The 22,807-nt window shown below is 34.1% G+C and overlaps 1 protein-coding gene across 5 annotated transcripts in view; it reads left to right on the forward strand.

Moving 5' to 3' along the window:
• The window catches only part of ABCB1 (ATP binding cassette subfamily B member 1), a 48,663-nt gene that overhangs the window by 19,976 nt on the left and 5,880 nt on the right, over positions 1 to 22,807 (forward strand). For 4 of the 5 annotated variants that reach the window (XM_038174973.2, XM_038174972.2, XM_038174974.2 and 1 more), the window contains 17 exons: positions 1,137 to 1,328; positions 2,029 to 2,200; positions 3,185 to 3,309; positions 4,156 to 4,327; positions 6,238 to 6,351; positions 8,030 to 8,140; positions 10,288 to 10,413; positions 10,600 to 10,803; positions 11,075 to 11,245; positions 11,570 to 11,731; positions 13,342 to 13,524; positions 14,316 to 14,462; positions 14,804 to 14,908; positions 16,120 to 16,197; positions 17,069 to 17,152; positions 18,009 to 18,212; positions 21,718 to 21,818. In XM_038174973.2, coding sequence (XP_038030901.1) covers positions 1,137 to 1,328; positions 2,029 to 2,200; positions 3,185 to 3,309; positions 4,156 to 4,327; positions 6,238 to 6,351; positions 8,030 to 8,140; positions 10,288 to 10,413; positions 10,600 to 10,803; positions 11,075 to 11,245; positions 11,570 to 11,731; positions 13,342 to 13,524; positions 14,316 to 14,462; positions 14,804 to 14,908; positions 16,120 to 16,197; positions 17,069 to 17,152; positions 18,009 to 18,212; positions 21,718 to 21,818 — 2,451 coding nt within the window. The remainder of the gene's footprint in view (positions 1 to 1,136; positions 1,329 to 2,028; positions 2,201 to 3,184; positions 3,310 to 4,155; positions 4,328 to 6,237; positions 6,352 to 8,029; positions 8,141 to 10,287; positions 10,414 to 10,599; positions 10,804 to 11,074; positions 11,246 to 11,569; positions 11,732 to 13,341; positions 13,525 to 14,315; positions 14,463 to 14,803; positions 14,909 to 16,119; positions 16,198 to 17,068; positions 17,153 to 18,008; positions 18,213 to 21,717; positions 21,819 to 22,807) is intronic. The other variant, XM_038174976.2, reaches the window with a different exon arrangement.

The following is a 22,807-nucleotide window of genomic DNA, read 5'->3' on the forward strand; positions in this document are numbered from 1 at the left end:
TTTAGATACAGTTCATTTCATAATGATCACAGTTCCAAAGTCCATGCCTAAACTGTACAATATATCAGTCACTGAAAATGTTAGATTAAAATATGAAAAGTTTCATCTATAAAGCCCTTTTCTCCTTTCTTGAGCAGAATTCTGCAGCTTAGATCACAGATTTCTGTAGCTTACTCCTGCCAAATTTCATGCTTCTAAAGAATTGGTATGACTTAACTTCCTTCTTGTGAGTGAAGCTCCTAAGGGTTTTAAAGCTTTTTTTTTTTTTTTTTTTAATTATTATTATTATTTTTATTGTTATCCTGTTTTCATTTGGGTTTAATTTCACCATTAACTGGTTCTGATACCAGTTCTGACTGAAATCAGATCTGATTTGATTCTGTTTGAACGGTTTAAAACTGTGGCTTAAAATCAGTTTCAGCTTGAGAAATACAGTGGTTCATACACTTCTTGATTTTCACATGACACCCTGCTTATGACACAGAGATGAATTTAATTAGAAATAAAATATCAGTTATGAGAATAATAAGGAGCAAAATAATTTTTGATCTAGTGGCATTTAATTGAAATAGATGTATAAATAGTCACATTGTATTCCCCAACTGGGAAGTATTTATAACATGCATGCATATATGTATATTTATGTAGACAAGCATGTTGTATTATATGTCTGTGAATATGACATACAGATATATATGATTATGCCTCAATGTGTTAAAACACAAATGCTATGATGTTTTTGGAAATTGCATGACTTGTTTAAGCAAAAAGGATATTGTATCTCAAATATGGTTCTAAAATAAACTTCTAAGAAAACAGATACACTGACAAGAAGAAAAAGTAATTTCTGTCTAACAAGAGCATCATTTATTATTATGTTTCTGTAAAGTTATAATAACATATTAAATAATAATAATATATTAACATAATATTATATTATATATTAAAGTAATAATAATATATTATTAATATAATAATATATTAAATAGTACTCAGAAAAAAACTTGGGAAATTTTACATGGAAGTGAAAACTACAATAGAAACATATAAACTCTAATTCAAGTCTGAAAGAAAAGCGGGCATACAGTTAAATACAGACTAGCAAGGTAGTTTTTATTTTTATTTTTTTCTTGCAGCTATGCATATGACTATTCTGCACTAGCAGCTGGTGTTCTTGTTGCTGCTTATCTCCAAACTTCATTTTGGACCCTAGCAGCAGGCCGACAAATAAAAAAAATTAGAGAAAAATTTTTTCATGCAATTATGAGACAGGAAATTGGATGGTTTGATGTAAATGATGTGGGAGAGCTGAACACTCGTCTCACTGAGTAAGTGCACTATACCTTCTGCAATGTTATTTTATCTCATTAAATATGTACAGATTGCAATATTTTTTATTTTTAAATTTCATTTACTTCATTGTGAATCTCATGCAAGTTATCTCATGGAAAGAAACTGAATTTATGATAATTCTGATGCTGCACTGTCATAAGGTTATCAGAGAAGCATTGAGATAAGTTCCCTTGTGAACTCCGAGGATGACTAAAGCCTAACAGTATGAGATTACCCTGATGAAAAGAAGACACGGTTCAGTTCTGTGCACACTGGGAGCTGAGCACAGTGATGACTGACCACAGCAGTGGTCATTCAACATCTTGAACTGCTTGACAAGCTATTTCTTTCTCCTTGTTTACATGAAAAGATTTAGCTGTTCCTCCCAAATATTTGTTCCTCCCAAATATCGAAAATTTGGAATTGTGATAAAGTGAGAGAACCTTTGCAGTGCAAAGAATTTCAAAATTTTCAGAAGCCAACAGATATATAGCATTACATTTTCACAAGAAATATGAAAATTTCTGTGACCATATTATATACTGCTCTATCTTTAGAGAAACTATTGCAAGACTATCTACACAGACTATTGCAGACTAATGAAGACTATCTACACAGATGCCCATGTAACAAAACTGAAAAGCTTTCTGTGCTTCCTACATTTACCTTCCTGTCTGGATGTAATTTGTTTTTCAGTGATGTCTCCAAGATTAACGAAGGAATAGGTGATAAAATTGGATTGCTTGTCCAATCACTAACAACATTTGTGACAGGATTTATTGTTGGCCTCGTAAGAGGATGGAAATTAACCCTTGTAATACTTGCAGTCAGTCCTGTCCTAGGACTTTCAGCAGCCCTCTGGGCAAAGGTAGGCTGCTATGCATTCAATGTCAGGTTTTATATAAATGAAAAATAATGAAATGAAATGAATCTAGAAACCTGCAATTCTTACAGTTGGAATGTATTGCTTAGGAAATTATGATGGCTTTAGAGAACATCTACGTACATAAGCTGTGAGGTGCACTGTATATAAATGCCCTCAAGTAGTTTCAATTTTATAATTCCAGTGGATTGGGCAGACTTGCTTTAATTTGAAGCTGTTTATGTCAATATAGCATATTTAATGTGGAAAAGGAAACAGCATATAACAGCAGAACGCATATCTGTAACTATTTAAAACTTCATTCACATTCAATTCTGATGAAAGAAATAATTGCACCTCCTGAAAAATAATCAAAGAAGTTAGACCAAGCTTTGGTTTCAGACACAGTTTCTTTTCAGAGTAGTTGGCAGCTTTGTTAAGAAGTTTTAGGCAGACTTGCATGAGAGAAGTACAATGGGATTGGAGTGTCTTACATTTGCAGTTTGGAAGCCTTCAGTTTTTCTAGTATTTTACTTCCCCTACATTTCAAAGATTATATAAGCTTTTTCTGTCTTGGGTGAGTGTGTTAGGGAAGAGGCAGGAGCAGAAAGGCATGTGCCACGTACTAGCTGAGAGTGTTCACAGACTGTGGCCAATGAATGTAAGTCTTGAGCCCTCTGGTTAAGGCAGCCAGAGATGAGTAGGTAGCCTTAGGAGAGCCCACCAGCTCAGTGTAAGTGTTCATCTGATCTCCTGCTCTTGGGTGAAAGCAGAGTGCAAAATCCAGCCTGTAGATGTTGAGAATGGGTAGTGCTAAATTATTTGATTGAATACTTTGTATAATTAAAAATTTTAATATCAAAAACTCCTGCACTTATACATAATACAACCAAAAGTCTTCATGTTGTAAGAATGTAACAATGGCTTTTATCATAAAGTGTTTGAATTCATTCTGTTTTTCTCAAGTCCAAATATTTGATCCTGCATTAGGTTCTCTCTACATTCACTGACAAAGAGCAAGCTGCATATGCAAAAGCAGGAGCTGTGGCAGAGGAAGTTCTGGGCTCAATCCGTACTGTAATAGCTTTTGGAGGACAAGAAAAAGAAATTAAAAGGTAAGAGCAACTCTTGCTTTCATCAGCTGATTCCAAAGGACTCACTTCAGATGGTTTCAAATTTTCTTGCATCTTCACTGCTGAAAGTGTGCCCAAAGAGGTATACATTGTGCTTGCTAGGTAATGGGTCTGGAAATTGCCTGTTACTAGTTTTTACAAGATCAAGACATCTTGTTGTTTCAACAAGATGTGTTGAATAGCAATTAGGGTGTTTTGTTTTTTTTAAGAAATTGACAAATATGGTTGATATATCATCTCTACTCTGGAAAGTGCATAAACTGCCACTTCAAATAGTAAGTGGTAGTTTTAGACAGAAAAGGCTGTGCCGTGAGAAGAGATGATGATATCTTTGTTTATCTGATTACTCAGTAGTTGTGAGGGTTCTGCTAAACAATATTTTTATTTTTGCTATACTATAAAACAATTATTATGCTATATCTTAGTCTTTTATCTTAAGCTAACAAAGATAATCTCAAAACTTGTCACGGATGGTTCACAGTCAAAGTTCACTCAACCTCAGGTTATTTCAAGGAACTCATATGCCCTTTCCTGAATTACAATACACTGTTGTTTTTTTGTTTTGTTTTGTTTTGTTTTGTTTTTGTTTTGTTTTGTTTTCTGTCTGCCAGTTCAACTGATGTTCACATTTTTGGAAATTACCTTAAGTTATCCCTATGCCTTACTGCCTTATACCTTATCAGGTTTACCTTTGTACATTCTTAGATTTATATATCGTATTATCTTGTAGTACCTAAGTAATGTTCTTTAACTAATTCAGCCATAGTTTTTGGTGCTGTGTGCCATGGTACAAGTCTAAGTGTATCTTTAACTTTTGCCTTTCTTCAGGTATCGTAAAAATTTAGAAGATGCTAAACGCATTGGAATAAAAAAGGCTATTACTGCCAATATCTCTATGGGTGTTGCTTTCTTACTGATATATGCATCGTATGCACTGGCCTTCTGGTATGGAACTACCTTGATCTTAAATGATGAGTACACTATAGGCAAGGTTCTCACTGTAAGTATTTATCAGTAACTTCCCAATCATATTGAAAAATAATACTCTGAAGTGCATTTTCAGAACTTAATTAGGGTCACTCAGGATGGTTTGCCAAATTGGCAAAGTACCTTCTTTTCTTTTTAACAAAAAAGCTTATAACCAAAAATGTCTACACACTTTTTTTGCTATAGATTTTCAAAATCTACATCAAGCCAAATAAAATAAAGATTATTTTCGTCTGTTTCTACATCTTTGTGACTTCCATAAGTTCATACTGATATAGAAGCAGTTCAGTCACAACCTGAAGTACAGTACCCTTCCTAGTTGATATTTATTTTCAGATTTGCAGGACTGAATATGTTTTCAGGATGCAAAATGACATAAACTTAAAAAAAAAAAATGTTATGTGTTCTAAATAGATCCATTTATTAATCCTTTTTTTTTATATATATATTTTGCTCCATACAACCCAGGAATCTCTTTTCAATATTTTTAAAAAGCAAGGGGAAGGAAAATATATTTGTGACTAGAAAATATGTCACTACCTAACCAGAGGAAGAAAAGTGTAACTCATATATCATAACTTAAATTCTTCTCTATATGTGACAACCATTCTACTTTCATATGAGATATCAAAGAAATATGGTAAAAAAAATATTTTTTTAACCATGATGAAACCAGTCAGAATACGTGTATTTTTACATCCCATTAAAGCTACCTGATTTTTCTTTATTTATGAATCACTCAAATTTGCAAAAATTGTTTCTGATGTGTGATTCTGTCTCTTTTGAACTTTTGCAGTATGAGGCCTGTTTTTTAAAGGGCAGGCAGGCATACAGAACACCTTAGTCAGGTTCAGACAATTACTCATGCCCTTGTGTGTAGCTGTTTTCCGTTCAAAGTCTTTGCAATTATATGTTGTCTGTTTTGCAATTCATCAAACAGGAGTTTATAAAACATGAATTAGAGCGTGTATGTTGCAAGTCTTGCACTGTATCATAAGGGCATCCAAGGGTATAAGAGGTTACAACTCTTGGAAAATAGCGCTGCAATCTGATAAGTAATATGAATTAAAAAAGGTATAGTTAAAAACTGCAGAACCTACAGGCTGCACTTTTACCATACATTTGTTCAGCAAAAAAGTATAACAGATCATCCTAATGTTAAATATAAACAAATGCAGTAAAAGCTGGGATTAAAACTGGAATTAGTGTTTTTGTGATGTATTACTGACACAGATCTGGTAAAGAAGAAAGCAGTTTTGTAAAAGGTATGCATATTAGAAGGACTTGTAGCTAATTTCACACAACTATTAGAAAAATCTTCTTGAGCAGATGTGAAAATTTGATCCAAAAACACACATCAAAATGTCAATGGAAATATTTCAATGTTTGAGGGAACCTTTCCTCAGATCTTAAAATAATTTTGAAAAGGTTTCTGAATCTATAATTTTGTCAAGATATAGGAAATTTAGCATGTCCTAAGTAAATGCTTCAGTCAACAAGCGGTTGCTTTTTTTTTTTTTTTTTTTTTAATGCATGTGTTCAATTAAAAATTAATTATCTTCGGAATATCTTTTGTCAAAGAATGCATTAGTACAATAAATCCTGAGACATCATGTCATTTTTTTTTGCGTAGAATTTGCAGGTTTCATTCTCAGTCATCTTTTCTGTCCTCATGAGGTTGTTTGCAGCATTCACATCATGCTCTTAAGAAGTCCTGGCTCACAGCTGGCTCTTAAGAAGTCCTTTTCTTAATCTTATTCTCTGTTTAAGAAAGAATCTTTCATTTTTCCTTTAATTCTAGACTACTTAAACTTCCATAACAGGCATGGAACCTCTGACCCAAAGTTACCTAACATAAATAAATAAACATAATTCTCTGCTTAAATAGGACTTGATATATGTCACCATAAACATTTCTTTCAGGTCTTTTTCTCTGTATTGATTGGAGCTTTCAGTATGGGACAGACTGCTCCAAGCATAGAGGCATTTGCTAATGCAAGAGGAGCAGCCTATGCCGTATTTAATATCATAGACAATGTGAGTATCTTTGGCCTTGCTCAGAGACCATTCTTTTTAAAGTGCAGGTAATGTGAAATTAGTAAAAGTAAATAAGATTGAGTAAAATAAGATCTAATTCAAATATCTATCTGATGTTTTGAAAACATATTTCAATATCAATGTGGATAAAATAACATAGAATTGATCGCAGCATCAAATTTTAACCTGATATATATATTGGAGGCCTATTTAAGACTGGAAGGAAAATCAACATATTTTTTAATTAGATTCTGTGTAACAAAGGTGGAAAATGGAACTTTCCCATATCTAAATCATTGAGAATATATTTGTTCAATTGTCAATAAATAAAAAGTCTAATTTTACTGCTGCTGCATAATTAGTAATTTACTGCAATAGTTAACTTCTAATTTTATCCAATTTTGGCAATGCTAAAAAGTTCATTTATTTTCTCAGAAGCATAGAATCATAGAATCATAGAATATCCTGAGTTGGAAGGGACCCTTAAGGATCATCAAGTCCAACTCTTGACACCGCACAGGTCTACCCAAAAGTTCAGACCATGTGACTAAGTGCACAGTCCAATCTCTTCTTAAATTCAGACAGGCTCGGTGCAGTGACCACTTCCCTGGGGAGCCTGTTCCAGTGTGCAACCACCCTCTCCGTGAAGAACCCCCTCCTGATGTCAAGCCTAAATTTCCCCTGCCTCAGCTTAACTCTGTTCCCGCGGGTCCTGTCACTGGTGTTAATGGAGAAAAGGTCTCCTGCCTCTCGACACCCCCTTACGAGGAAGTTGTAGACTGTAGTTGCATAAATATATGCATAAAGGCAGACAGAATGTATAGTTATTAGTCAGTCCCTCTTTGTCTTTTAGTTATTGTTTCTTGCTTCAGAGATAATAGTATTGGATCACTGGATCTCTTAGTGTTGGAAGTACTCTGTAATGTTTTTATCATGAAGGTCACATCTATGGCGACATATAGAGATGTGATTACAGTTGATGCAGGGCATAGGGTCAAAGGCACCACCAGCAGCATGAATTTTTAGTAAATTTATAAAACACTAGCAGGTAACCTGGTAACCTACTTTAATTGACAGGAGAGTCTGAAATCAGGGATGCTGTGATTTTACGAGCTAATGAAATTGTATAAAATGGAATTACATGTTTTGTATTATTTGTACATACTTCAAATTCTAGACCTACCCTTGATGATAATGCAAAGAGAAGTAATTAAGAACTCTGTTTCTGCTTAATGATTTTTACTTAATGGTCAGTGAATCAGTTCTTTCTCACAAAATGTTTAGAGCAGAAAGGCAAAGCTCTAAATGAGCAGAGTCTGAACAGCTCATTGGAAGTGATCTGTTCAGGTTAATCAGGCAGTGGAATGCATCTCAAATTACAGCTAGCTGTGGGTACGTTCTTAAAGACAATATATTAAATTCACACAAAGTGTTAAAAGGAGAAATTATAAAAGTATTTTACATTAACAGAAATATAGTAATGAGGCAGCAAACCATGCAACTTACATGTTTCAGAAGCCTTGCTCTCTAAATAAATTTAAAATTCGATCTATATTTATTATATTTATATTATATCTCTACAGAATAATGGTGCACTCTAAGACTTCTTTATGAAACAAAAAAGTTATTAGGAAGTAATTTTTAATTTTTTTTTCTCTGCATGTTTTATTTCACACAGGAACCTCAAATTGATAGTTATTCAGAGACAGGCTACAAACCAGACCACATTAAAGGGAACTTGGAGTTCCAAAATGTTCACTTCAGTTACCCATCCAGACCAGATGTTCAGGTATTGTACATGAAACTTGATATTTATTACATATCACGGGGGGGGGGAGGGGGAAGGAATCATATAAATAAAATTTTCTTGCAAATGTAACAACTCCAGGTTGACTCTCTAAATCATGTATAACTACCTTGTCATCACAACTGTTTAACCTGGAATTATTTGTACCTTAGCTAAATGTGCTTTTCTGAATAAAGCTATAGTCAGTGTGACTATGTGATAAAACTTCAAAATTTATTGCTATAATAGTCATACTTTATACATCTAATCCAAGTGTTTATGCATAATAATATGTTTATGCATAAAAATAATGACAAAGGACAAGCAGATCCCAGAAGGACTTGTTATATGTGACCTGGAGATCAGAATTTGCATTTCTCTGTCTAGACAGAAAAAAATAATAATTAAAAAAAAAAAAAGTTTGCTTTTTTAAAGTGTTGTCATAAAACTGGAGTCTTAATGCAGCAAAGGTCGAAGAGATTTGAATGATTTCTGAAAATAGTTTAATAAAGAGTGCCTTTACACTATATAATTATTTATTTCCCCACCTTGAAGGAAAATCACTGACTAACTAAAGGGATCTTAGTTTTGATAGGTCAAAAGGAAAGACATAGTTTTCTTTACAAGCCATTTTACCCATAAATGTTTGAAAAAGACTTCGGATTTTCCTTCTATCAGAAAAGTTAATGAAGTAGTTGATTTTTCTTCATATAGAAATATGAATAAAAAGGGATTTATTGATCTCAGTAGGTTATTTTCTAAGTTTATATAGGTATGATATGAACAAAGACATTTCTCCCCTCTCATTTCAGACATTATAATTATATGAAGCTAAAGCTATACCAATTAGAAAGTATTGCATAAATTATAGTAAAGAAAAGGAAAATTAGGAGGTCAAATAACTAAGAAGAGTTCATTTCTGCCTAAATTTTACCTACCTGATGTTAAAGTTAACTCTTCTTTGCGACAAGATTAAGTACAGAAAAATAACTGACAGGCATGAAGACTGCAAGTTACTTCCTATCTCATTGGATAGGTTTATTTGCTGTCCTTATTCTCTCTTCTCTGTATGCTTTAAGTTGATAGAAATAGTCTTAACGGATTCAATTGTGAATATTATTTTGGTATAGGAAAAAAGTTCTGATCACAGAAATCAGTGTACATTGAAATTGGTAGTAACCCACACATTTTAGTACAACTTCTATTGCTACTTTATTTACATTAGGTTTGCTTGAGTTCCATGCAAGGTCTATAGACTAAATGCATTATGACTAGAAGATTGAGTAAGTTTCATACTTTTTTAACTATTAATAATTATGCAAGACTTTGTGTTTTCATCTAGAAATACTATAGCAAAGACATAATAAAAGTTATTTGCATGTCTCTCTTGTCCCCAAAGAGTGAGATATATTTCACTTGTGAAGCACACAGATTGGTACTAAGGGTGAAGAGGCAGTGGTAGTGTTGAGAGTAGGAATCTATGAAGAAAGAAATGCTGATGATGACACAGGGCTGCAATGCATTGGGAAGTACATTTGAGGCACTATTTGAATGCATCAACGCATGGTTGTACATTCAGAATGGAGAAATAAACTTAGCCCAGATGTGGATGCTGTCATTCATGTTTGCATAGTTCATTGTAGCTTAGTCCTTCTAGAACACTAATTAGCATAAATATGCTTTTCTCCTTTTCAATAATTGATTCCAGCCAAATAAGTTGTATAAAGTAGTGAAAGACTCCTTTACATGTTGTCTATACAAAATGTTTTTATTTATACTTTATTCCTTTTTTTCTCCCATTATTGTATACTCACACTACTCAGGTGAACAAGTTAAGCAGAAACATGGGTAAAAATAAGTAAACATTTCACATGGATGATGTGTATCTGTTCTCCAGCCCCACTACACAGTTCAATACAGGTTATGTTCTTAAAAATAAAATTAAATAGCAATTCCACCAAAGAGTTATGTATATCCGTTCTACAAGTCCCAAGAAAAGCAAAATGTATCTTCCATGGCTGCGAAATAATGTATTTTATGGTGACTAGTACAAATATATATATTTATATATAAACTTATATGTATATAACCTAATATATATATGTGTATATATATATATAACCTTTTGGCAACCATTCTTATACATACAGATTCTGAAAGGCTTGAATCTCAAGGTCAACTGTGGCCAGACAGTAGCCCTGGTTGGTGGCAGTGGCTGTGGGAAAAGTACAACTGTTCAGCTCATCCAGAGATTTTATGATCCCAAGGAAGGCACGGTAAGACACCTCAAGCCAGATGACTGCTCTGTGTGTCACAGTTGTTCAAAGTCAGCTTCTGGTCTCGTTGCCCTTGATCAAATGACACGGTCAAGTCTCCCATCAAAAGCCATGTGCCAGCCTGGGGAGAGAGAGTCCTTGACCAGAACGCTTAGTAAATGGGTTGTGTCCGCTTCCTTTCTTTAGATTACCATTGATGGGCAGGATATTAAGACCTTGAATGTAAGATATCTGCGGGAGATTATTGGTGTGGTGAATCAGGAGCCCGTGCTCTTTGCTACTACCATTGCAGAAAATATTCGCTATGGCCGAGAGGATGTCACCATGGAAGAAATTGAGAAAGCTACCAAGGAAGCTAACGCTTACGATTTCATCATGAAGCTACCCAAGGTAAGCAAGCTGCTGTCCTGCTGAAATAACTTCCCTTCAACCTACTCACACCTAAGAGTTCCTTAGGAGGGATTCTCCTTAGCCGAGGAAGCTGTTCCCAGAGCTGTGAATATGCAGAGCTATGCAGAGCTTCCTCATAACTTTTGAGAAGAATGTTAGTTTTGACATACAGGGGCTACTAAGGGAGATGTGCCCTTTCCTTACATTGCCTTTCTGTGGTGAAAGGACCGTGCCACTGACTGTTGTTCAAACGTGTGTGGTTGTCTTGTAGAAGTTTGAAACCGTGGTTGGAGAAAGAGGGGCACAGCTGAGCGGAGGCCAGAAGCAAAGAATAGCAATTGCCCGAGCTCTGGTTCGCAATCCTAAAATTCTTCTGCTTGATGAGGCAACGTCAGCTTTGGATACTGAGAGTGAATCAGTTGTGCAGGCAGCACTTGACAAGGTCAGTACTGCTCGTTTGTTTAAAGAGCTGCAAGAAATATGAAGAAATTACTTCTAAAAAGTGTAAGGTAATTGCCTGAATTTGCAAATAATTTATGCTCATTCAAAGACTGGGAAGTGGCCGGTATTGCTATGAAATAAAGTAGATGAGGAGGAGCCGAATGTGATATTTATTGAAAGAGCTTCAAGAAATAGAGACCCTTATAGCACAATAGGTAAACTTGATTTTGGCAAATATTTTCTGGATTGAGAATTTTTGGGACCCTAACATGAAGATGAATGTTTGAATATACTTAAAAATATTCATGAAAAATGTTATTTCTAGGCAAGGGAAGGACGTACCACGATTGTAGTAGCTCATCGCTTGTCAACAGTCCGAAATGCAGATCTTATAGCTGTGTTTGAAAGTGGAGTTATCACAGAAGAAGGGAATCATTTTAAACTGATTGAAAGAAAAGGAATCTACTATAAACTTGTTAACATGCAGGTACTTTCTTTCCCATTTGCTTTTGCCTTTTGTGTGTGTGTGTGTGTGTGTGTGTGTGTGTGTGTGTGTGTGTGTTCCATTGTATGCTCTCAGAAATACTGGGAATTCTGCAGCCTATTTTGTTAGGTGCAAGTAAATATTTGACAGAGAAAACCACAAGAATTGATAGCAGACATATTTCAACCCAGGATAGTACGTTTTTAATACTTTAGTGATTTGAACTTAAAATATTTTTCTATATTCTCCTATTAGGCAGCTAACATCACTAATTTATTATACAAGGTAGAGCACAGTAGTTGATTACCAGAGAAATACAGCATGCATATTTAAGGTGGTTGATTATAATCCTTCACAATGAGGTTCTTTAAAAAAATAATAAACAAACAACAAACAAAGAAACAAAAAGTTTAGGAATAGAAATAGAAGAAAAGCAATCCAGGTTATGACAAATGAAAAATATGTACACTTATAGTTAGGTAGTCAGAAACAAATAATAAGAAATTAAAAATCAAACATAAATATCAGAAATGTATTGGTTAATAAGTGAATAAAAAGTACTTTTCGTACATCCCAATATCAGCTGTGATAATTAGGTTATACCTGAGCTTTGCCATAGCCTTCTGTGCCACTGGTGTTTTAATGTATAACCGTCACATCCATTAAGGAAACTGAAAGAGGTATCTAAGTGATACCTGAGTATCACCCTGAAAAGGGTGAACTAGGCCAATTAAAACACTTTTTCATAAAATGAGAATGCACTTGGTCACCATAGATTTAAAGTAATTTTGTATTCAGGTAAATGTGATAAAGGGAAAAATCAGAAAATGTAAAATTAAAAAAAAAAAAAAAAAGCAATTTCTATAACTTTCACAATAAAAACCAACACAGCACAATAATTAAGGAATCAGAAAAGAGAACAGAGAGGAAAAGAAAAACAAACAAAAAAAAAGTATTTTTTATTATTACCATGAAAAGCAATAAGGAAAATAGGAAAAATAAAGGAATACAAGCTGAAGGCCAATTTTAATCTAATTGCCATTATTACCCTCAGTAGTTGGTAGATATTTGATCATTTTGCCAAAGACACTGGCAAAACTACCATCAAAAGTAAAGCTTTTTTCTAGATGTTCAAATTTTTCAGTCAAAATCTCTTTTCAACTTGTACCATTCTGAACTATTACATTTAAAGTCAAGAATTGTTCGCAGTGTTCTGCACTGGAGAGGAGTCACTTTTTCTCACTTCATGGATAAACAGTGAGAATTCTCCCCTGAGAATTCTCAAAAAGATACTGAGATGGGTGTAAATGGTTCACACAATTTAAAACCCTGTTAGGAATTAATTCATACTTCCACTCCTCTTCCCTCCACCTAGTGTAAATATTTCCTTGACAGGTTTGATACCCATATATGAATCCAGCTCTGAAGATTGAGATCTACTTAATAAAACACAATTTTTCATATCTGCTCATAGCATTATGCATTGTTCTGCCCCTATCTCTTTCCAGTGAATTGTGATTTTGGTTACCTTTACTTTGATTTCCTCATAATTTTGAAAGTTCAAAGTACTATATCCATAATTAATCTCAGTGTTATGTTTTTCCCTGTTTCAGACAATAGAAGCTGAAGATACATCATTGGAAAAAGGTGAGAATGCAGTCAGTGTCAAAAAAAGTGAGTCTGAACTGGAACAGGAAGAATCCTTAATGAAAGGTCTGAGAAGACGATCAACTCGCGGAAGCATGAAAAAAACAGGAGAAAAGAATGATGATGCTGATATGAAAAATAATTCACCTGTAAGTATCTTTGCAGAGCTGTTAGTGAACTTTAGTTTCTTCCTACTAAGTGTATTCATGATGCTACTCTAGAAAGGTACAAGAAGAAAGAAGCCTTTTCTAGCTTCTAGTGAAACAAATTAGATCTTTTTCTAATTTTAAATAGCTTTTGACCGGTAGTATTCCTAACTTCCTAACTTTTGTTATCTCACCATGAACAACTGTACAAATAAAATGGGACTTTTAAAATCTATAGCTAGGATACATTTATTCTTGAAAATCCCTTTGCTATAAATCAAAAATATATATATCTGTACAGCATATAGACATAGTATATATGGGTTAAACATTCATTTTTAGATCAGAAACAAAACATTTGCACCAACATACAACTCTTGCAACAGATCTGGAATATCAGAGGATTTTGTTCATACCTGCAGCAAATACTTTGCCATCAGTTATAAATTGCTCAATGGACAATTACTGGAATTAGACTAGTTATGAATTACACACAGGAATATGCTATGAATATGTTCAGTCACAACTAAACATTACCAAGAGTACTGATCAATAAAAATTACATAATTAAGCTAAAATGTTATGACAAGAATCACAGATATGTTTTAACAGCTCTTTGTTTGTAATATAAAGATTATAAAAATAAATGTTTAATGAGTTAATTATTTGTTATTAAAAAATATATATTTTAGTTTTTCCTGAATGTATCCTGGGAGTAGGAAATCAAATATTAATAGTTCTTTTTGACATATTTCTCCAAACACATATATATATATTTCCTAACCATTCTTTAGGATGAAGAACTACCTCCAGCTTCATTTTTGAAAATTATGAGCTTGAACAAAACTGAGTGGCCATACTTTGTTGCTGGAACTATCTGTGCAATTATCAATGGAGGTTTACAACCCGCATTTTCAGTCATATTTTCAGAAATTATAGGGGTAAGTTCAAATAAAGTATATAAAACTTATAAAACATAAAACTTATAAAACATGGCCCATAAAACTTATTTCTGATAAACCTAGGTCTTAAACAACCACTGAATTATGAAACTGAGGAGTGGATGAAGCACTGTTACGAAAAAATCTTAAGAACTATATGTTTACAAAATCCTAAAAATCTTGTTACAAACTGATTTTTTCTTCTGATACTTCCAATAATTTGCAACATATACTCAATTTTTCAATGTATACAAATGAATATCAAAAATAGTTATGAAAAGTATGGGAATATTTTAGACTATTAGTTGTTTAAAAATGATATTTCAAATATTATTTTATAGATTTTTTCACAAACTGAGGAGACATATTTGAGAGAAAAGAGCAACTTATATTCACTGCTGTTTTTAGCACTTGGGATCATTTCCTTTTTTACTTTCTTTTTTCAGGTATGTACTATTATTTTAGCTTTATTATAACTGTTCTAGATTTGTCATATTTATCACATAAATTTATATTATTATATTTTTAGCTTTATTATATGTTGCACTATAATTTCTGGATATGTTTAATTTTGTATAATTTTATAAATTATTCTGCACAGTGAGATGATAGTTTACTTGTAAGAGTAGCATAAATGTGTATCTAGTCTGAACTTCTGATGGTGCATGTCCATCACAACCAAGGAGCAGGGGCTGGCACCTCTCTTTGTGCATCCCCTCCTTGGCAGGCTGCCCAGAGCTATGAGGCAGCCTCTCGGCCTCCTCTTCACACCAGACAGCCCAGGTGTCCCCAGCCTCTCCTGTTCACAGGCCTTCCAGCCCTTGTACAGCCTCAGTACCCCACTCTGGGTGCTGTCAGGTCCCTGAACATCCTTTTCTGTGGTGGAGCCAAGACCCGCACACAGCAGTCGAGGTGGGGCAGCACCAGCACTCAAATGCAGCGGGAGGGAGGATCACCTCTTCTGGCCGGCTGGCTGTGCTGTGCTCAGGGCACCCCAAAAATGGGATTTGCCCTCCTGGCTGCCAGGGCACACTGCTGGCTCACGCTGTGCCTGCTGCCACCGGCACCCCCAAGGTCCCTTTCTGCTGAGCTGCTCCCAGCCACTCGTGTATCTTCCAAAACTGTAACCAGCATATTTCTTTGTTTATCTTGTTAAATTGATTGATGTTAATAGTTAAACATATGTTCAATTCATTATAAAGCATTTGTTATGTGTTACTACCAATAGTTATGTCAGGTTGTATTAGGATCCCCGGAAAGAAACCATAATTCCATTGGAGTCAATGGGAAATCTGCCATTGACCTCAGTGAATCCAGATTTCCCTAAGAAGTCTTTAACTTGAAGGCCACCTTTTTAAATCTCACTTAGGTCAACTCTGATAAAAATGTAGTCAAAAGGTTCATTAGTGATCTTTTTCTTCAAGCATGCTGGGAAATATTGCTAGGCTGTCTTATTTCATTGAGAAATATAATAATTGAACATCTGTACTGTGAACCAATTGGATTTTATGAATGTTAAACCTCATTTTATGTTTTGTGTGATCATAACTGCAATAATTTGTATTTTGATATTGTAGAGACGATGTATCTAAAATATTTATTGAATAAATACAAACAATCTAATTGTATGCTAAGCACTATAATTCTTCTCAAACAGGGTTTCACATTTGGCAAAGCTGGAGAAATTCTTACAATGAGGCTTCGATTCATTGCATTTAAAGCAATGCTTAGACAGGTAAAGACAAATATTTTAATTTGCAGTATTTTAATAATAGTTAGTTGTACATCTCTAGAATATCTGTATTCTATTCTATCATGTTATGACTTGTCTACAAAGAAGATTTTTTTTCTAGTTTTGAAATCAATATTGTTAGTTACATGGGGTTCAGTAAAGTATCTGTAAAGAAAGTTCTTATATTGATTTAAGAGTCTTTTTATATTCTCCTTGCAAAGCCTCAGCCTCACAGCCAAGTCGTTATGGCTTAGCATTAACACCAGCCAAATTCCATGTGTTCAGATGCTTGCTCTCCTTTCTTGGTGCCCTTTCTCTCCAGTCATTCTATGATTACAGTATAAATCAAATGTTTGGTCTCGTGAATATATTACTAGCTGTGTAACTAATGCCCGATCAAATGGCTTAGATCAGATAGAGTTTCAGTATGGGAGAAACAAGACAATGAATCAGGAGTTTTTACCTTTAAAATACTTTCCATTTAATCCATCTCCAAAGAGCTTCGCAGTTGTGAAGGAATGTGATTTAAGAGTCATCTCCCCCTGGAAGGTGCAGTTTCAATAGCTGTCCAGGAAGGTCTATTTTGGTTTTGGGAATTTCACAGGTGGCGCTCCTTCCTTCTCAGCAATGGCAGAATCATTCATCCTTCATTCATCAGATCATCCAAAAATATACACTTCTTCCTAGCATATTAATTATACAATGAAGGATTTAGACTTAAATGTGCAGAAATGATGCACCAGGTATGCAGAAGTGATGCACCAGGCAGACATACATGGTCTTCTGGCACTGAATTAGCTAGGTCTCAGTTTTACTTTCAGGTTTAAATTAAATACAGAAAATCTGGTCCTAAGAAAAATGCTTCTTATTGTAGGACATGGCCTGGTTTGATGATCCTAAAAACAGCACTGGAGCATTAACTACAAGACTTGCCAATGATGCCTCACAAGTGAAAGGTGTAAGTAAAATTTTGGTTTAGAATTTAATATTTGATTTAGTACATAGTAAGGTTGGAGTAGGGATTTGACTGGTTGGTTCACAGTCTTGACTTTGACAACAAAAAAAATCTGCTATTAGTGATGTTCATTATTAAACAAATTCACCAGGAATCACTTTACCCAAGATATTCATATAAGTTTGTTGCTCTGTTTATATCAGACTTCTAATTTTTTTAATTGTACAGATTCCTTATATATATATAAAAATAATAGACACAATAGCAATAAACTTGGAGATTCTTTAGAATTAATTTGTGGACTTTCAGAAATCATTGCTAAATGATTCAGTGCTAAAGAGCACTGAATGAACTGTGCATAGATGCTTAAATTACAAGACTATATATTTTTTTTTCCTTTTTGTCTAGATGAAGTTAATTGCTTTTTTTTCTGAAGTGAAGAGTTCTATCTCTGATATTTTTGCATGATATCAATTAAACGTTTAATTTTCTTCTTCATTGGTCTCTGTGTTATGATATATAAGCTGTCTTCATGATCTGTGAAATGTGATGCATTTTAATGTTTAGCTGTAAATATAAACATCTGACATGCTTAAAGTCTATTTAACTTCATAAACTGACTTTAGAAATTGCAGTGAAAACTTAAGTAATCAGAATATGGGGAGAGGAAAAAGTAATTGTGAACCAGATACTATTTTACAAAATAATTTAAGAAAATCCCATCTCAAAAAATTGCAAAACTGCATTAAGAATTTCCAAATATTTTTTGGAAAATCAGAAATTATATGGGTGTAAATGTTTTCATGATCTGAGATGCTGATATTTTAGCAAAAAAAAAGTCTTTTTTTTCTTTCCCTAGGCAACTGGTGTCCGATTAGCATTAATTGCCCAAAACATAGCTAACCTGGGAACTGGAATTATTATATCATTAGTTTATGGCTGGCAGCTGACCCTGTTACTTTTAGCGGTGGTGCCAATCATCGCAGTGGCAGGAATGATCGAAATGAAGATGTTGGCTGGGCATGCTAAAAAAGATAAAGTAGAGCTGGAAGCTGCAGGAAAGGTGGGTCTAGTGAATTTTATCTATTTTTGTGTAATATCAGTCATGTTTACCAAGCCACTGATAATGGATATATTGCTTCCAAATACAAAAGATATCATAATATGTAACTTCCAGAGATGGCCAGATTCTATAGTTACACTAGTAGGCCAACAGAACATAACAGCTCTTCAATAATAAGTGAAGGCTTATATAATTAACTGATAGTTATTTTTGTAATTGATAAACCCCAGAATGTGTTAAGCACTGCTCAGGAACATTCTTTTTCCTGTCCTGATCATCTCCTGTTTTCCTTATTTTACAGCACTCTTCATTTTGACATTCCTTTTTCCTTTTCATTTTCTTGCCTCCTGTTTTCAGCATGTCATCTGTCTTATCTATATTATACTGCTCTTTTTATTATCTTTCCTCTTACTAATGCTTGCAGGGATAATATGTGTATATCCACTGGTTTCTGAATCTGTCTGTCATTCATTTGTTTCTTGAATGGAAGAGAAAGATGAGAGTTGAAAAACAAGAAAGCTAGGCTTTTGTTTAAGAAATTAGAGGAAGGTGTTTAATGTCACTTCATTCCAAAAATCCTTTTGGGACAGAACAACTATTTCATCACTTCCCTGGTATTTACTTTCTTCAAGGTAAAACTTTTGTAATCTTCCTTTGTATGTCTTACTGTTTTCAAAAGTTGTTGAGAAGAGTCATTTACAGGCATATGGTATTAATCTTCAGATTAAACGTATGTGTCTGCAGACATGCTAGCAGTATAATGTTCCCACACTTATTGGAGATGCCAGGGTATCAGAGACCTCCAGCTGCCATTTCAGAAGCATATGGGTCTACTCTGTGTTCTGTGTCATGTCTGCTATACCTTTCCCAAATGTTCTGGGTATCCTAGAGCATCTTTGATGGCAAAATACACCTACATGTGGGCGACTGAATTTTGCTCCTACCCACTTCATTTAATGATCCTGGAGAAAGAGGCTATGTGAATTGATGGCTTAGACACTTAAAGACAGGTGTCTTAACCTGGATCTGAATCCCCCTAGTAACTCCTATTTACTGAATTTATTTTATTTCCCTCCATCGTGTCTGTCAGTTAAGTTGTTCAGAAACATCTTTGGCCCTCCAAATCAACAGGAAATTCTGTGTAATGATCTTTCCATGGGCTTTTAAATATAAGCCAAAGAATGCATTTCCTTTCCTTTTTCTTCTGCTTCTTCTTTCTAATTGTTGTGCATTTATTTATTTATTTGTTTGTTTGTTTGTTTTAAGATATGACAGGAAAAAGACTGATAATTCTTGAAATCGGCCCTGGAGAATTTCCTCATTTACCAGGCTGTGAAAACATTGTCACAGGTGTTACCAAAACTAATGATTTTTGTCAGTGCTTGAGAAAGTACTTAGTTTTCTTAGCAGTGTATGAGTTTTCCCTCTCAGGGCAAGCAAGCACTAGACCACAGGCATTTTGTTCAATTACAAGAATATATAAAATCAGTTTTCTTCAGTGAAAACAGGGTTTTACCTTGAAAATTTGCTTTCTGAAAAATCTTGCTAAACTTGTGTTACTAAGAATACTACATGACTACTCCTTTGAATTTTGGTAAGACAATATAACTAAGAAGAATAAACTCTATTTCATTTCTTTGTTATCATTAACATCGTGTATTACATTCAAATCAATAATTTTTTTATAGCAAATTGTCAAACACAAGTTATACATGTAGTATCCTGAGGCTATCAGACAATTATATCCTTATATTTTAGGACAAATATAATAGTACTGCAGTTTTAAAATCTTTGGTAATAGTTCATGGGGAAAAAAAAATGCTTCCAGGTCTGTATTTTGATTTATGTTAGATATAAGTAGTGGGGTACTGAGGTTATTTGCTCTTCTGTTTTAAACTGCAGGCATCTGAACTGTATGGTGACATATGATAAATCCAGTGTCCTATGAGGCATAATATACAGAATCACTTTTCAGAACAAAATTTCATTCTGTTACAGTACAATAACTTTTTAGAAGTGCTTATGCTTCACCCTGAAGCTTCTATCCTGCTTTTGGCATGAGTCCTCTGTTGAGAAATCTTTGCACAGAACAAGAACATTGCAGGCACAACCTGGAAATGGACAGGGTTCAGGGAACTAACAGGCACAACTTGGAAATGGACAGGGTTCAGGGAACTAGCTCCAGAGAAACACAGTGTTTCAAAGCACTGGTTCTCAAAGAGCTTTATGAAAAATGTAAGCCATATAATGCAGCAAATGTAGTAACAGTAACACACAGAATAAACGCATATCTATGCTTTCTAAAATTCAATACAAAATAATGTTACTATTGAGCTTGAAGTTTTAAGATGTTAAAAATATTATCCGTCTGTTAAGGAAAAAAAAATAATAAAAAAAAAATCCCATGGTCTCAGATATTGAGTTGCAAAGAATCAGGGGCCTCGCTACACCAGTGGGGAAACCCCAAGCATAAATAGAAATTCAGTGCTGAAAATCACTTGCTGTGAATTTGTATAATATTTACACAAATAAGAGAGATCTGCTACCTATCAGAACATCCTATCCATCCTTAGAAATGAGGCTGCTGGGCAACTGAATAGAACCTAGGTGTTTAACACCATTTGAGATGCATTAGGTTAGGGTACTGAAGACTTCTATCCATATAGGATTGTCAGATATAATACAATGTGTGTGAGAATCCTTGCCCTCTCAGCAATAGCAGCTGAGGCTGCCTGGAATGCCCAACACACCATGGCACTGGAGGCAGTATGTGGGTCATGGACTCAAGCCCAGTGTTTCAAGCAGAGGTAAATAGAGCACTAGCTCTGGTGTCTAAGATGTGTTTATTCCAGATGTTTCCTACTGTCCGTTTCTAAGAATTGTCTTCTACTACATGCATATGGACTGAATTGACCATACAGCTTTCTAGCCTCACTGTGTGGCCATTGAAGAAGACTTTATGGACACCTACATAGACGCAAGAGATTACATAAAGGCCTTAATTCAATTGCTCCCATCTAGGTGTCCATTGCCTTGAAAAGTTTCTAGATACCTTTGTGTGTGCAAATGACTCAAGTCTGAAGAATATGAAAGTTTAAAGAAGATGAGATCGAATATTTACTGCTGAGATCTAAGTTAGGCCCTTGACATATAAATAACCCAGACATTCATATAATACAGTCCACATTTAGTGGACTCAAAGCTGAATGCTAAACTGCCATTTTTCTCATCTAATATCCATAATTGTCAATGATGTCCAGCAGGTTTCACCACCTGTTTGGAGAACACTAGAGAAATCTTATCAGAAAATCCTGAGTATCATCTGAAAATCTCACCAACATAAAAATAAAAAAGTAAAAAATTACTTTTGATATGAAAGGTCAATGATTTTAATAACAATTATAAAAATTATCAAACTATACTCTAGTAGACTTCTATTAAATTACAATAAGGAACCACAACATGATCTTAACTTCCAGTTAAAACATTTGTGTTTCTATTGCAGATTGCCACAGAAGCCATAGAAAATATTCGAACTGTTGTTAGTTTGACCAGAGAAAGAAAATTTGAATATATGTATGGAGAACATTTGCATGTACCTTACAGGTATAAAAAGAAAGAAGTAAACTAAAGAATGGCAACTGTGTTTTAATTATAGAATAAATTACAAATATTTACTTGCACTAACAATTTTTGTTAGAGTTATTTATTTAGGGTATTCTCACCTCAAAGTTACTGACAAGATTCTGATTTTTTATTAACAAAGGCTGTCACTAGAAAACATAGTAGTTTGTGTACTTTGATTAATTAATTTTCTGTGGTAATATTGGTATCTTCTACAGAAATATCACTTAGTTTGAAAAAAAAAAATTAGTTTTAAGTAAACTTTGGAAGTCATCTAATCCAACCTCCAACCCAAGAAGTTTCAGGTATTTAATTAAAATCTTTCTATGCAAATTTAGTATTTCATTATGCCACTTCTGAAAGCTTGAATAGGATTGAAAACATTTAAATAATTACTTACTGGTTTGTGACTAAAAAAAACCAACTCCTTGAACTAAGATAAAATTAAAAAGTCTTAAAATGAAAAAAAAAAAAAAAAAGATATTGTCAACTAAATTACTAAACTTTTATTTGTTCTATGATTAAATATTGAAATGCTTAATTCTCACATAGCCATGAGAAAAGCGAAGGAAGTGACAGCATATATGATAGGAGGCAAACAAGAAGGGATGTTTCTAATACACCTGCCATAATAATTGAGGTTTATCTAACAACCTGTGAAAGAAGATATTCAACTCATACCCAACAAATTGCAGGACAGTACCTAACCATTCTCAGGCTTTACATGTATGGGATTTCTCCAAGACATTCATCTTAATGTTGTTCTACTAAGTATCGTCAACTTTTTCTTCAGGAAACAGGACGTATCTTTCAGTTACAGTTTCAGTGCATGTTTAGCCACTGATTAGTGAAAGAATTTGTATTTTATAAAAACTGATCTTAGGTCTTCTGTTATCTCTGATGAATGCACAAATAAGCTATATAAAGGAGAAGTCACAACAGCCTCTCTATCAAAAAAGCATACTTGTGAA

The sequence above is a fragment of the Anas platyrhynchos genome, chromosome 2 (genome assembly GCF_047663525.1).
Source record: "Anas platyrhynchos isolate ZD024472 breed Pekin duck chromosome 2, IASCAAS_PekinDuck_T2T, whole genome shotgun sequence".
Lineage (NCBI taxonomy): Eukaryota > Metazoa > Chordata > Aves > Anseriformes > Anatidae > Anas > Anas platyrhynchos.